The 16,564-nt window shown below is 37.6% G+C and overlaps 1 protein-coding gene across 5 annotated transcripts in view; it reads left to right on the forward strand.

The window, feature by feature from the left end:
* Positions 1 to 427: 427 nt before the first annotated feature.
* THUMPD2 (THUMP domain containing 2) overlaps positions 428 to 16,564 on the forward strand; it is a 35,799-nt gene continuing 19,662 nt past the window's right edge. For 2 of the 5 annotated variants that reach the window (XM_030311239.1, XM_030311241.1), the window contains exons 1-5: positions 428 to 563; positions 8,806 to 8,941; positions 10,811 to 11,238; positions 12,410 to 12,487; positions 15,081 to 15,133. In XM_030311239.1, the coding sequence (XP_030167099.1) occupies positions 438 to 563; positions 8,806 to 8,941; positions 10,811 to 11,238; positions 12,410 to 12,487; positions 15,081 to 15,133 (821 nt within the window). In that variant the 5' untranslated portion in view covers positions 428 to 437. Of the gene's footprint in view, positions 564 to 8,805; positions 8,942 to 10,810; positions 11,257 to 12,409; positions 12,488 to 15,080; positions 15,134 to 16,564 lie in introns of those variants that run through there. The other 3 variants (XM_030311238.1, XM_030311240.1, XM_030311243.1) reach the window with 3 other exon arrangements.

The following is a 16,564-nucleotide window of genomic DNA, read 5'->3' on the forward strand; positions in this document are numbered from 1 at the left end:
AGAAATAGAAGCTCGTTATACTGGCTATCAAGACAAACCTCAGCTATATGCCACTTGTCCCTTGGCCTGTTTAGGGATCAACTTCCTCAATCTCAAAAATAAGACAAATGGATTAGATGATATATACCGTTTATATAGATTCCAATTACAGATCCCAACTGTATGCCTTCCATGTGTGACTCCAAATAGTTCCAAATACCTAATCAGGGAAATTCCGAGCAGTTAACCAAGGAGCCCCACAGCCACCCCTCCGAGCTGACCCGCTACCCCGCCCCCCCCCCACCTGCCCCCACCGTCACTCCGGGTCTCCCTGACAACCCTAGCCTCTGACTCCACCCTGCCCCGCGGCCCCAGTGCCCGCCTCCGGGAGAGCCGGGACTCGCCGCGCGCGCCCCAGGCCACGTGACCCCGAGCGGCGAGGCCGCGCCCGAGCCGCCATGGCGGCTGTTCCTACAGATTCCGGTTCGCGGCCTGCAGCGGGCGCCCGGTTTTTCTGCACCGCGGGCCGCGGCCTGGAGCCCTTCCTGATGCGGGAGGTGCGGGCGCGGCTGGCGGCCACGCAGGTGAGTCGGCCTCGCTGCGCGCCCGGGCGGGAAGGAGGGCGGCCCTGCCCCCGTCCGCGCCGGGTCTCCCTCCCCGCCAGGGTCCGTGTAGACTCTGGAAAGCAAGAGCCTCGAGCCCCCCAGCTCTCAAGCCCCCCCAGCTCTCAAGCCCCAGGCCTCGGAGTTCTGACACGTCCTTTAATTACTGCAGGAAAGAATCGCCAGTCGTTCTCCCTTCCACATTATCGCGTATCTCTCATGCCTGTATTTTTTTTTAAGGCGGGAAGGAGTTTGAGGCAAGGTATTTCCTAGATTCTTTACAAGAAGGTACTGGATAGTGCCAATAGTTAGACCCATCACAGAAGCCTTTCTCCAGCCTTTAAATACAAGTACAGCCTTCAGGTTGTTACTGGACTTGTCAGTTTCCTGACAATGATGGTATTTACCCCATGGGATTGATACAAGGTGCGTAAAGTACACCTTAAACACCGAGTAAATAGTAGCTAGAAAAATAATAGTCTTGGAGGCTTCGTAGTCCAGCTTCTGGAGGGAAGTAACAATTGCTGGTGTTAATTTCAATGACATGAACAAGGTTTTAAACTTGAGTTTAGGTTCTAGAACGTGCTGAGCTGGCTTCTTGAAAGCAGAGGGAAAAGATGTAATAGAAACAGACTCCACTGACTTGATGGGCTGTATATGACAGTGTGAATCATGTGTTTTTGGAAAAGGAAAGCTTACTAAATGAAATTGACCACGTCAGTCTTGCAGCCCCTATAGTGTGCAGCCCCTATAGTGTTGGAAGCCACAAAAGGATTTTCTGCAATGAAGGAGTTGGGGGCATGCGGGATGGGGGGGGGGGTCACGAAATATGACATCAGCTTTATTAGATTACCAGCCACTTGTGGTTTTGGTCGCAGAATTTAATAGAGCACTGAATACGGCTAATCTAAAAAAGCAACAATGTAAGAATTGCCCACATTGATTAAGCATGTTCTTAGGTCCTCAATCTGTACTCACATGCTTAATTTTCACAACACTGTGAGGTAGGCTCTACATGTAACAGAAAAGGAAAATAAAGCACAGGTTAAGTCCAAGAAATTATTCAAGTCATGTAAAATGGCAGACCTGGGATTCAAACCCAAGCTGTGAAATCAGGCATGAGTATATAATCATGTTTAACCCAGGCAGGCCAGTACCCAGGTCCAGTTCCTTCCATTACATCATGCTGCACTGGTTTTTTGTTTTTGTTTTTTAATATTAACTTAGAGCTCTTAGTATGAAAAATAGAAGCCTTCACCCAACTGCAATACGTCGAATTACCAAAATTATCTTCTCTGCATGTCCTCCATCTTCTCTAAAGACAAAATGAGATGTGAGGGGAGGGGGTCTCCTCACAGCAAAAAAGTTCAATTAATTATAGGGACAAACTTCTTGGCAATGAGAGGAATCAACCACAAGATTTGGGGATTTCCATATTTTGATTGTGCCTGTTTTAAGGACAGATATGCTTGGAAATGGGATCTGAACAAATAACTTCTGAAATGTCATCTCTAGTTCGCTAACTCTCAAAGTTAAAGCAATCCCGAAAGAACAATGATAGCATCTAACATTTATAAAGCACTTAAAACGTGTCCGACACTTTTATGTACATGATATGATTTAATCCACAGAAGAATCCTATGGGAGACGTCATTTCCCCCCACTGTTTTACAAAGAAATAAAGAGAAAACTGATGCTCTGTGGTGGAGCTGGGACTTGTATCTGGATCTTTATTGCTTTGAAGCCCAGGTGCTTTACTAGTACACTAAATTATAGTGGGAACTTCCCCGAAGCTTGTAAGTTATTTCTGTGACAGCGTGGAAAAGAGTATATGTAGATCTCAGAGGCAAAAAACGTGTGTTCAAATTTTAATCTTCCTTTCATAGATTTTTGAATTTGGGGTGAATACTCGAATTTCTGAGCCTCACTTTCCTTGGATAGAAAATGGAGAAGATTATACCTACTTTAAAGGATTAAAGCAAACCTTGAGATAAAAATTGATAGCACGTGTAGCACAATGTCTTGCAATTAGTAGGTGATCAATGAATGTTCCCAAAGAATGAGTTGCACAGGAATACTTGAAACCATTCGTGCAGTAATAAGAGTGTTAGAAACTTTGATTTGCTTCAAGAAAATTAATATTGTGAAGTCCGCATTTATAAAATGAATTTAGAAAGTGTTTCCTTTTACAGATTAGTCACGCCTTTCTAATCGGTGTTTTAGTGGGTAAGAATCACGCACGGGAGCTTGTTGAAAATGTGTGTCCCTAGTTGCCACCCCCCAAAACTTTTCTTTTGGTAGGAATGTACATAGCTCAATCGTTTGCATTTTAACTTGCAAACTCTCCCTCCCTGGAGGACTGATGCAGTTGCTTCCTCCAACATGCAGCTTGCAATAGAAAGTGTCCTGTGTATTCTGTTAAGCTTTTTATCACGGAGAATTTCAAACATACACGAAGTAGAATAGTGTGGTGAATCTCACGTGCTCACCGACCCGCTGCAACACCGATCCCACGGTGAATTCTGCTCCATTAATGCCCCTCCCGCTCCACCGATGTTATTTTGAGGCAAGGCCAAGATATCACTTCATCTGTAAATGTTTGCCTATATAGTAGTCGTCCTTATCCATGGGAGATACATATTCCAGGACCCCCAGTGGATGCCTGAGAGCATGGATAGTACCAACCCTATATATACTGTGTTTTGCTATATATACATACCCATAATAAAGTTTAATTTTTAAATTAAGCACAGTAAGAGGTTAACAATAACTGAATAGGACATTATAAAAATATACTGTCATAAAACTTACGTGAACAAACATGTTTTCTTGCTCACTCTCCCTCTGCCCCTCCCTCCCTCTCAAAATATCTTATTTGTACTGTACTCACCCTTCTTGTGATGATGTGAGATGACAAAATGATGAGATGAAGCGTGGCGCATGACGTTAGGCTACTATTGACTTTCTGACCATACTTCTACTTCTTCTTCGGAAGGAGGATTGTGCTTGACGTAGCCTTAGGCTGTTGATCTTACGTCACAGGTGGGGGGGGGGGTCATCTGCTTAGGAACCACGCAGTTAAATGCAGTGACTGGTTAAATGCAGTGACGGCAGGAGGCTATACTGTGGATAAGGGGGCTACCGTATATCTATAATGAGAGGACTCACAGCATAATATATATAGTATAATATAGAAGACATCATACAATGGGTCTTTTTAAAAATATAGACCACAGGGGCGCCTGGGTGGCTCAGGCTCACAGCGCGCGGAGCCTGCTTCAGATCCTCTGTCTCCTTCTCTGTGCCTCTCTCCCGCGCTTGCGCGCGCGCGCGTGTATATGCGTGTGTGTGCGCGCGCTTGCGCGCTCTCTCCCTCTCTCAAAAAAATTTAAATTAAAAAAATATAAACCACAATATCATCACATCTAAAAATAATTCCTTATCAAATATCTAGTGTTTAAATCTCAACTTTCTCATAAATGTCACTTTTCAAGTTTGTGTATTTGAATGAGGATTCAAATAAGGACCATGTATTGTGATTGATATTCTTTTAAATCTCGTTTGTTATAAAAAAATTTTAAGTCTCTTAATCTGTAGATTTCCCGTCCATCTCTCCCCCGTCCCCCCCCCCCACCAGCAATTTATTATTTGTTAAAGAAGCAGGGTTGTTTGTTTATCCCATAGTCTAGGGCAGGGGTTGGCCAATTTTTTCTCTAAAGATCCAGATTGGGGTGCCTAGGTGGCTCAGTCGGTTAAGCTTCCGACTCTTGATCTCGGCTCCACTCTTGATCTCAAGGTGTGAGTTTGAGTCTCATGTTGGGCTCTGCACTGTGCATGGACTATGTGTAAAATAAAGGCCAGATAATAAGTATTTTATGCTTTGTAGTTCACATATATGGATCACTTGTTGTTCTTTTTTGTTGTTATTGTTTGTTTTTACATCCCTTTAAAAATGTAAAAACCATTCTTAGCTCACCAGGCCTCATTTTCTGAGCCCTAGTCTAGAGCTGTGGTGTCCAAAAGGGTATGGTGGCTATTTTAATTAAAATATATGACAAAAAAATTCACTTTCTTAGGCACATTAGTCACATTTCAAGTGCTCAGAAGCCATATGTGCTAGTGTTGACTGCATTGGACAGCACAGATTATGGAATATTTTCCTCATCACTGAAAGTTGTTGGACAGCACTGCTAGAAGTTCCCCTGATCTAAATATTGCTAATTGCATCTCCATGGTGTAGTTTAACATGTTTCTCTGTCCTCTCTATCTCCTATCAATTGGAATCTTGTAAGTTGTATCTAGAGTTTGGTCAGAGTCAGATTAGATTTTTTTTCCACTTGGTGGTAGGGCAAGCTTATTTATAGGTTCCTGGGTATTTTTAAATATTCAATTTATATTGTATAATTACGTATTTGTATAAACTATTTTATACAAATATTACCTAGATTGCTTTAAAATTAAGAAAAATTAAGCTATAACAATGTATAATGTATTAAATACTGCTATTATAACAATAATAGCAAGAACAGTTATTTTTAAGATAAAATTCAGTATAATAGAGGTGTGCCTAATACCAGCTAGCCAGAAAGGCCCTGTCAATGGATTGATTGGTCTTTGTAAACCCACATAGCAAAGACTTTTAACCCAGGACCTGAACTTGAATAAGCCAACCAATTTTTAATTTTTTAGTAGGGTCATGGTGATAGAAAGTAGTGGGGTAGAGCTAACCAGATAATTGGATTATTTCATAATTATTTTATTTAAAGGAGTAATTGCGTAGGTTGATATTTTTTAATATCCTATGCATTTCTTGCAGATTGAATGCTTTTTTAAAAATTAATTAAAGTATATTTTTTAATCCTTTCTTCTAAAATGAACCAAAAAAGCTCATGTACCACCTCAGCTCTTCATTTAGCAATGTATAATTAATTCTAAAACTAAATGGCATTTGTAGAATTAGGAGAACTTTGGTATCTCCATATCTTCCTATCCATTTTGCCAAGACTTAAACTTTTAATTTTTGTGTTAGACTTGAATGCCTGAATTTTAAAAGAAAGGCAAAAATGCTAACTGCTTAGATATTCTAGCTGATAACAGAAGTGTTTTTACTTTAATAAAGGCTGTTATTTCATCTTCGAAAGTGTTAGACATAAAACCAGCTGGTTTTAGACACTTCATTATGATTTCATTCCAAATGGAAAAAACAGATTGTATATATAAATAAATTTTCAAGTAACAAATATTAGGGTGAAGTATTCTAAAATGCCACATTTCTCCCCTAAGTATTATATTTGAATATGATCAGTTACAAGCAACAAAGAAAAAGGTTAACACCAGCTTCAGCAGTTTTTGAAGTCATAAGCACCAAAATTCATTCTCCCCACTGCTTTAAGATATCATACGTCATCTTCACAAAGGGTACAACGTTATAGTGCTTTCATGTATATGATTATTTGATTCTCATAGTGACTGTTTAGCAATTTAGTAAACTACTTTTGATTACATGCTTATTACTTGTAAAAGGAATGTAGGCCTTACATTAATTTTTAAAGAAAGAAAATAATGTTGCTTTTGGTTTTGAGAATATATTTAGCATTTTAATGCTTCAAGACATTATTCTTATGATTTGATTCCCCCAATAAATTAAACCTTTTAGGTCCTCTCAATTAACCTGATTTTCAATCATGTTCTTTATTTGTTCTTCCCACCACCCCCAAATGATGATATTTTTAAAGGAAGTTTGCTGTGTAAATTGCTTCCCTTCATATTTCAAATAAGAAAAGATCTTTGTACAGTTAAATAACTATAAATTAATATCTAGATCACTGACTACTTAGATTAAAATCACTGGTCCAGATGTTTGCATCAGTTTGTTTACAGGACTTGAATCTTAAAACCATACATCTTCAGTAAAATACTTATTTCAATTACCCCATAATCTTGGCAATGTATTTCATGTCTGTTAACTTGTTTTGTGATGGCTTTAATATCAGCTATATTTTTATGTCAGGTAACAAAAAAATCTAAATTTTTTAAAAGTTACTTTTTAAGGGGAGCCTGGGTGGCTCAGTTGGGTAAATGGCCAACTTCGGCCCAGGTCATGGTCTTGGGTTCACGAGTTCTAGCCCCATGTCAGGCTCTGTGCTGTCAGCTCAGAGCCTGGAGCCTGCTTCAAAATCTGTCTCCCTCTCTCTCTGCCTGCTCTCATTCTGTCTGTCTGTCTGTCTGTCTCTCTCTCTCAGAATAAACATTGAAAAAAAATTTTAATAAAAGTTACTTTTGAATATTTTGTTTTCAAGTTCTAAGCATTTTGAGGTATGTATTTAGTTTTGACTTCATGGGAAAACATCACCTTGTAATGAGAAAGAAGTAAATTCTAGAAGCCAAAAGTTCTTATTTTAGTTACTTCCTTATGACCTTAAATATTGATTCCTAAACATTTTTCTCATTCCCTGCTTTCTCCATCTATCTTGGTCAGATGCATTGCTGGGGCTTTTATTTTTATTTGTTTCTCTGGCGTTACTGAGATATAATTGGCATATACCATTATGTAAGTTTAAGGTGTACAACATGTTGATTTGATACATTTATAAATTGCAAATGATTACCACCAGAGCATTAACTAACACCCCTATCCAGTCACATAATTACCATTTACTTTTTTGTGGTAAAAACATTTAAGATCTATTAGTAGCTTTCAATTATATAATATAGTATGAGCTATAATCACCATACTGTACATTAGATCCCCAAAACTTGTTAATCTTATAATGAAGTATTTGGGCTTTAATTGGTGTCAACCTAGGGCTTCCTCTGCAGATTCTTCTTCATCAAGCTAGAATGGTAACCCCAGAAATTACCATCCCCAGAGCTTAATTAGACCATGTCAGATCAAAAATACAAAAACACTTGGAGTTCAAGTTCCCATTGGACGGGAGCTGCCTAAACACATGGGAAACCCCAAATTCCCCATTACCTCAGTTCTAGGAGATAACTTAGAACCATATTAATCAGCTGATGGCCACTGCTAAAAGGAAAACTTTAAGGCATTCCACATCCATCCTGAGCTTGAGAGGGCTGGGTTGATTCCAAAAGTTTTAGGACTCCATTGGTATTGAGATCCATTTCCCATACCTCAGTAGACTCTATAGTTAGTGCATTTTTCATTTTCTTTCTTCTCTGGCTTTTACCACATATCCATCTTGCCTCCAAAACCTCTTTCTGATGATGCATATTTCTTGCTGTTATCCCTTTTCCAGTTCCACAGCCAAGTTTCATTATTTCTACCTTGGTAGTCTCCTTCTTCCTCTGACATCACATTCTACACTCAGTACTTTATGCCTCTTCCAAAGTAATTTTTTCTGCTAGCTAATTCAGTGCTGTCATAGCTTTCATCAAAAGTCTATAATGGTTGACCATTACCATCTGTGGTACTCAAATTTTCACGACCATTTATCAAGCTGGCCTGAGCTACACCATCCATCCACCTGACACTATCAATCAGTGTAAACAGCAAATTTTGCCATGCTGACTTACACTTTACTTCAGCCAGGCTGTCACTCCCACCTCTGCATCTTGCCCTTTGTTCTTCTGTTAGAATCTCTCTTCTCAAATCTTACAGAGTTCTTTTCCAAGACTTTTACTAATGATGGTTCCATATTCGGTGCTACTTATTGTACATACAGCTTATCAGTGCATTTACATATTAACTTTTTTATTTTGGGTTTAATTCAAGTTATTTTCTTGTAAATATTATATTTTAATTTGTATGTCAATATGTACGTGTTACATTATTACTCATCTTTAGGATTTATGTTGCATGTTTCCTGGTAGACCACAAGGTAGGTGTTTAATAAATCCCTACTGATGATGTTAACCTTGGACTAGACGCCTGATTTGTCCTAGAAGTGTACTTTACAAATGGTAACATGGCACAGATTATGATCTTGGTCACTATGTGGCTTCATACCGGTTATTTAACCTATCCAAGCCTCAGTTTCTTAATCTGAGAAATGGGGGTGATAAAATCTACCATAGAAGTTTGTTATAAGGATGAGGGGGAAAATGTGTTCTGAGTGCCTAGTAGAGTGTCTGACAAGTAGTAAATCTTTCAGAAATGGTTGTTTATTGTTAATCTAGATGCTATGTTTTAATTCATTTAGAGGGGAAAAGGGAAATGATTCTTACTCTGACACAGGACCTCATTAATCTTTTCTGTCTCTAGGTTGAATATATTTCAGGAAAAGTTTTCTTCACCACCTGTTCTGACTTAAATATGCTGAAAAAATTAAAATCTGCAGAAAGATTATTTTTGCTGATTAAAAAGCAGTTTCCACTTAATGTTTCTTCTGTAAGTAAAGGTACAGTATATACCTATTGCTTTTACCCACATGATATATTGTACTCCAAAGTTTTCTGCTTGATAATTAATTTGTATCCATTTCATATTTTTAAGATTCATTCATACCTGTGGAATCACCAATTATGTATTTTTCTGTATTTCCTGAATACTATCACCATATTAATCATATTATCACCTAATTGTGTCTCTTTGCAACCTGCTACCTATTTTCTGAGTCACATTTCTTCTGTTTTAATTATGATCAGACACCTTCTCTAAAGATACATGTGATCAGTTGCTTCTGTTTAGATTTAGAAGTGTATAATAACCCGGAATGCATGGTTTTAATAAGTTGATCAAAACTATCACTTCGTACTTTTTAACTGATGAATTATATAATTGGAAAAAATACTATGTTATAAAATTTCCTATTTGGGTGACCTTAAATTTAAAGTTTTGAATAAACTTATGCCCATTAATAAAGCATTACAGCTAAAGGGAATTAAGAGATTCCCTCTTCGCTCTCTAATTTTATACACATGCTGCTAAAATAATTTAAGGATCTTAATAGAAGCACCAAAAATAGTCAGATACTGCTAGACTAAACATTGCCTTAAACTTCATTTTAATTGCTGATCGTGCACAAGAGATCATGTAATATTACAGTCTGCACTAAACTGTGTCAGTAAAGATATAAATGGCAAGAAATCAAGACAGGGCAGAAATGTGGTTTTAAAGCAAATCCTAAGGTGTTATACCATGGGGTCGATATAATTTCATCCCAACATTCTACATTCTCATCTTTAGAGAACACTGTAATTATTGTTAGGTCATCTTGATGACCCTTCTTCATCGAAAAAAAGATTACATTGTGTTGCGCATGCTGACAGTCCCTAACTTATGAATGGGTTGTGTATCTGAAGTGTTGCTTTATGAAAACTCATTTTATGATGTATGCTAATAGTGTATGGTTTAAGATAGTCTCAAGATTCATTTGCTCTTGTTTCAAAGCTTTGTTTTGCAATTTATTCTGTTTTTTAACTTAGTTTTTATAGGCAAGATCTGCATTATTTCAAAGATGAATGCATACTCTAGGCCTATGCTTATATTGAAGATATAGATATATATTATCATAAGACAAATGATCTTGCTAACATACATGATAATTCTATAGGATTTTAAAATAATTTGATATTAATTATGAAATATAAGAATGAACTTTAGTGCCGCCTGGGTGGCTTAGTCGGTTAAGCGTCCGACTCTTGGTTTTGGCTCAGGTCATGACCTCACAGTTTGTGATTTGGAGCCCCACATCGTCGGGCTCTGTGCTGCCAGTGCTGGGCTCTGTGCTGCTGGTGTGGAGTCTGCTTGTGATTCTCTCTCTCCCCCTCTCTCTCTGCCCCTCCCCGCTCACGCGCTGACTTGCTCTCTCTCAAAATAATAAACTTTGGGGGCGCCTGGGTGGCTCAGTCGGTTAAGCGTCTGACTTCAGCTCAGGTCACGATCTCGCGGTCCGTGGGTTCGAGCCCCGCGTCCGGCTCTGGGCTGATGGCTCAGAGCCTGAAGCCTGCTTCCAATTCTGTGTCTCCCTCTCTCTCTGCCCCTCCCCCGTTCATGCTCTGTCTCTCTCTGTCTCAAAAATAAACAAACGTTAAAATTAAAAATAAATAAATAAATAAACTTTGTTTAAAAAAAAATGAACTTTATTCTGCACAATATTTTTATGTTAAATTATATAAACTCCAGGTGAAGGTGAATTCACTATTCATGTAGCAGTTTAATAAAACTGACTTTAAAGAAATAAAGGTAATGGAATTTGGGGGTGATGGATGTAATAGACTGTCTTTAAAGCTTCAATAGAGGATTAACTGACATCTTACTTATTTAGGAAAAATATTAAGTGAGATACAGAGACTTATAAATGATGATCCAGAAAGTTGGTTGAATGCCATCTCAACTTGGAAAAATCTTCTTGAACTTGATGCAAAAAAGGACAAACTTTTTCAAAGAGCTGCTCTTTTTCAAAGAGCTGCTAACCCACCAAAAAGAAAAGTGGAGGAAAATGACATCATCAGTGCTAAGAAATTAAAAACAAAACAATTGCAAGAGTTACAAGAGAGTGGGGAATGCTTGCTGGAAAAGCAAACGGAAGAAGAAACACAGGAGCAAGGAGATTTTCTCACTGAAAGAGAAAAATCTCAAGAAGCATTTCAGAACGATGTAGTAAAAGCAGCTGATGCCAAAAACCAGAACGACTTGACGTTCAGAGTTTCCTGTCGCTGCAGTGGAGCTATTGCAAAGACCTTTACTGCACAGGTACACTTACCTCCCAAGGTGGGGTTCCATTTTCTCAAAGAATTAACTACTCCTTAGCTTTAAAATGAGATGACAGCCTTTCACGGAACAGTTAAGTAGGCCAAGGCACATCACTAGGCCTAATGTCATATAATTAAATCTCTTTAAAAAATGCATTCTTTTTTTTTAAATTTTTAATGTTTATTTATTTATTTTGAGAGAGAGCACGGGAAAGGGGCAGAGAGAGAGAGAGGGAGAATGCTAAGCAGGCTCTACGCTGCCAACACAGAACACAGTGCAGCGTTCAAGCTCTCAGAAGGTGAGGTCGTGACCTGAGCCGAGATCACGAGTCAGACACTTAACCGACTGAGCCACCCAGGCACCCCTAAAAATGCATTTGCCTTTTTAACTTCACCTCAGATGCTTTAAGAGTAATAGTATGCCATTCCATGTAATCACCTCCGTTTTTTCCTTTCTCGCTCAAAGTTTCCCTTAAACTCATAGGTATTCTTGACGTTTGGAAATCCTGTGTTATTGTCCTAACCTTTTGGGTTTTCTCTTCAGTTCAGTCCTGTGTTTATTAAATGGCTGCTCTGCGCTCTGCCTTGTGTGTGTGATTGTCACCAGGACCCAGACTGCAAATACACAAATGCACAAGACACTCGAGGTCTCCGTGAGAGAATACCACGGTTTCCTTCAAAACACTTTATTACTCGGCCCTTACAAAGTTCAGTGATGTCGGGGGGCAAAGGTCTGAGTCCTTTCACCAGCCTTAAAATCAGATAAACCCTAAAGTTTGAGTCTAATGCTACTGTTCTGGTAATTTGTAAACGTGTAGGATTGTAGTAGCTAAAATAGTTCATCTTTCACTTTGCATTTGTTTGCTAAAACCCACAATGACCATTTTTATCGATTCATGATCTGGTTATTTCAGCTCTCTAAAGTTACAAGAAGAGAGATTACACATGAGGAAGCATCAGTGCCATAAGATATTTTGGGGGGTGAAGAGGTCAAATGCAGCCTGCTTGCCTTGAACAGAAAATGCTTTAGTGTCATATTCTTATATTGCAGCCCTAAGTTACCATCAAATAGTCTGACCTGATTTTTCTGCATGCTCTCTTAGTTTTTGCTTACATTTAAACATAAAATTTTCAGTTTTAGTGCTCCTTTCTGTAACTTTCTGCTTTTCCAGGAGGTAGGAAGAATAACTGGAATTGCTCTTATGAAACAGTTTGGATGGAAAGCAGATTTGAGGAATCCAAATTTAGAGGTACTGAATGTTCATTTTATCCTCTGTGCTTATAACCTAATTGTTTAAAGACCACGTCAGCTATCCTTATTGTACTTTTCAGTTTTGCTTCGAGTTTTTAAAAAGCATGTCTGCGTGGATCCAGCAGTCTCTTTTCTCTTTAATAGTGGAGTAGTGCAGATAATTTTCCTAGTATTTTTCACTGTAAAAATGTCTTATCCAAATAAGATGTTTGGGGTTGGAATTACTTTGCCACAGTTGAATTTTAGAGATGACCTCTACAATCACTAGAATATGTAACAAATCTCTAAAATAGAAAATTCTATAAATAAATAAATAAATAAATCTAGCTAATGTTAAAAAAAAAAAGGAAAATGAATAGGAAACAAAAATGCCCACTCAAAATTCAATAGTATGTTAATATGGCTTTGTGAGGATTCTGGGATTATGTTTTTCTTTTTTTTTCTCTATTTTTAAAATTAATTTAATTAGGTTTCACTGTTTTTCATTGGAACAAAGTAAAACACTTATATGGGGAAACCAATGCTAGCCATAAAAAATATTCTTCACTTTTTTGAAAACTATCTGATAAATTTGACAGGTGGTTTAGTCCTTTTCATGATTCATTGATTCATAAATTTATTCTTATATAGCTTTAAATAGAATAATAGCTGGCCATATTAGAACATTTTGTGTTGTTTCATTTTTTAATGTTTCTATTTGGTATTTTCACTTTTACAAAGTAATGCCGGTGTATGTCCTTCATTACTGTCATGAAAAATATTTTGACCCAAGAATGTTGTAACATGAGGGGGTCCTCCTCCCAGTTCCCCTCACCAGTTCCCTTATCTTGTGCTTTGCCAGTTTCAGTCTCCCCATTTCCCCTTGGCCCCATCTCACTGTCTGAGAATTAGTTTCCTCATAGTTTTAGCTCCTAAATAAATATAGCTAATTTAATTCCTATCAGTATTTAATGTAATTAATAATAGCTATTATTGGTAGAAATAACACAGAGCAAAATTGACAACAGTATAATCACACAGTAAAATTTGTGAACAAAATTAACAGAAGAATCAAATCTTAACAGATCTTATTTGATAAAATTAATAGAAAAATTATAGTGGGAGAAGCTATTCTCAATAATATTTGATATATAAAAATATCAGTATATCTTACCTTTAGTATCAATTTTAAATAGAAAAGAATCCTAATAAATACTTTTGCTAAAATGAATAATGCAAAACATTGGAAAGTTTACTTTGCTGATCAAGGATTTAATGGACTAACGGGAGTCCATTCCAGATCATTCGGTATGTAAAAAAAATTTGTCAATATTGGAGTAATTCTGATTAAACTATAGAGTAAAAATAACTTTAGGGTGAAAGTATCAAGGATCAAATGCTCTTGAGATCAAACAACGAAGTTAGAATACTCCAGGGGCGCCTGGGTGGCGCAGTCGGTTAAGCGTCCGACTTCAGCCAGGTCACGATCTTGCGGTCCGTGAGTTCGAGCCCCGCGTCGGGCTCTGGGCTGATGGCTCAGAGCCTGGAGCCTGTTTCCGATTCTGTGTCTCCCTCTCTCTCTGCCCCTCCCCCGTTCATGCTCTGTCTCTCTCTGTCCCAAAAATAAATAAACGTTGGAAAAAAAAAAAAAAAGAATACTCCATAAACTTCATCAAACTATACAAAAGTAAGATTCTAACTTTTAAAATTTAATTGGGCTACTAATTATAACTTGAGACATTTAAATCCTCTTTGTGGCCTAACAGAAGAAGGGTAATGGAGAGAAAGAAACTCACCCACGGATAGCGGAGAGAGAAAAGATTACCCTTGCTATAATATCTTTGGCCTGAAGAAAATTTTGTTACCCTGGAAATATGTGTAGCCTATGATGATCCTGTGTGACCTCAAGTCTCAATTTGAAGTTAAAATTAAGGTGGGAAGAATTAAGGTTAGAAAGTCTTCTCTAACCCCAAATGCTGAAAAGTCTGACCCAGTCATAGTTCAGAGAACTCCAGGGAAGAAAGAACCCAAGATGTCTTCAGAACATGATTCTCCATATATAATACCTCGTATAATGAACTATCCTCAGAATCTTCCTATGGAATGTACTGAAAATTTACTTTGCCTCTGCCCAAGAAAAAATATTATAGTGGGGCACCTGGGTGGCTCAGTTGGTTAAGGATCTGACTTCGGCTCAGGTCACGATCTCACAGTTTGTGAGTTTGAGCCCCGCATCAGGCTCTGCACTGGCGATGCGGAGCCTGCTTGGGATTCTCTCTCCCTCTTTCTCTCTGCCCTTCCCCGACTTGTGCTCTCTCTCTTAGAATGAATGAAAAAATTAAAAAATAAAATAAAATAAAATAAATAAATAAATATATATATATGTATATATGTGTGTGTATATATATATATGTATATATACTGGGACATTTTTCCATATATTATAAACAAGGCCTTAGAATTTTTTTAATATAGATTATTTTAAAAATTAAAAGTAAAATAAAAGATAAAATTTAGATTATATACAGCTTCAGAATAGAAGTTTTCAAATTGTCCGTGCATTTGGTAATGCATTTCCTGTTCTGTTCTAACTTCTCTATTTGTTCTTTCAGATCTTCATACATCTAAATGACATTTACTCTGTGGTGGGAATCCCTGTGTTCAGGTAGATACTGTTCTGTGAGCTGGTTTGTCCCTTAGAGTTTGTGAAAGTGAGAAATTTATGCTCTTATTTATAGTATAAGACATCGATGTAACAGAGCGGGGCTAAGGACAAAGCATCGGAGTTCTCTACTTGAGCCAGTAAAGTGTTTTCTTAGTACATAACGCATATGATTTAATCTGGCCAGTTAGAGCTCTAAAAGATTTGATTATAATCATGCACTGATTACATGATTCGTACTGAAAAATTATATCTAATTATTTCTATTATTAAATGATTTTCACAGGCCCTTAGTCTGTTGGCATCTGGAGTTTTTATTAAAATAGAAAATACAGCACATTTCTTAAAATTCACGTTTACACATTCTACAAATTTTATTGCCATTATTCTTTTATCGTGGGAGAGTATTTCCAACTTTTATTTTTATTTTTTAATTATTTTTTTAATGTTTATTTTTGAGAGAGAGAGAGTGAGTGGGGGAGGGGCAGAGAGAGAGGGAGACACAGAATCCGAAGCAGGCTCCAGGCTCGGAGCTGTCAGCACAAAGCCCGATGTGGGGCTCGAACTCATGAACTGTCAGATTGTGACCTGAGCAAAGTCAGACGCTTAACCAACTGAGCCACCCAGGCACCCCTATTTCCAGTTTTTAAAATCTACTGCAGGTATCTCTCTAATCTTGCAGGGTACTATATAATAATAAATGCAAATGATTCATTTCCTTATTTCAAAATATCTGTTGAACACTTACATAACAGGTATTTTTCTAGATGCTTTAGGAAGAGAGAGCTAGTTGGATGAAAACAGTGATTTCCAGTTCCTTGGGAGCATGTAGATATTGTTGGCATCTTAATGAAAAACATTTTATATGCACATCCCTATTTACATAGTATAATGTGATTTAGATACCCTTTTTCTAGATTCTAGGCATGGAATATTTTCAAAGATTATAAAAATTCTATAGGAATACCCCATTTTCCCTAAGCTCACATTTATGCATCTGTAAGCCCAAAGCAGGATGTAAAAAAAGAATGCTTAAGGTTATTGTAATAGCTTTTATCAAGCTTGCTTTTTCATTACATTGGAAAGATAGAAATAATATTTTGAAAACCTCCATCAAATCTGGAAACATTGATAGTAGCAGTAATGAAGCAAAGGATAAAGTATGCAGTGGTACATAATGGAGGCCAGTGAACTCATCTGGGAGATGTCTGCTTCAGCCCTTCATTCCATAAATTATTTTAGACAATGCAATGTCATGCTTCATTTCATCTTTTGAGAAAGATGCAAATGAGCAAAAAGCAAACTTACAAAAGGGATTTTTTTCTAGAAAACAGATTTCAAGGGTTAGCATCCATTCAGCCCTACTTCCCATACCGCATCTCTATCACAGTATGTTCCTCTTGATGACTCCAGCAAGAAAAGGTCTATTCCACA

This window comes from Lynx canadensis, chromosome A3, assembly GCF_007474595.2.
Source record: "Lynx canadensis isolate LIC74 chromosome A3, mLynCan4.pri.v2, whole genome shotgun sequence".
In the NCBI taxonomy this organism is placed as follows: Eukaryota; Metazoa; Chordata; class Mammalia; order Carnivora; family Felidae; genus Lynx; species Lynx canadensis.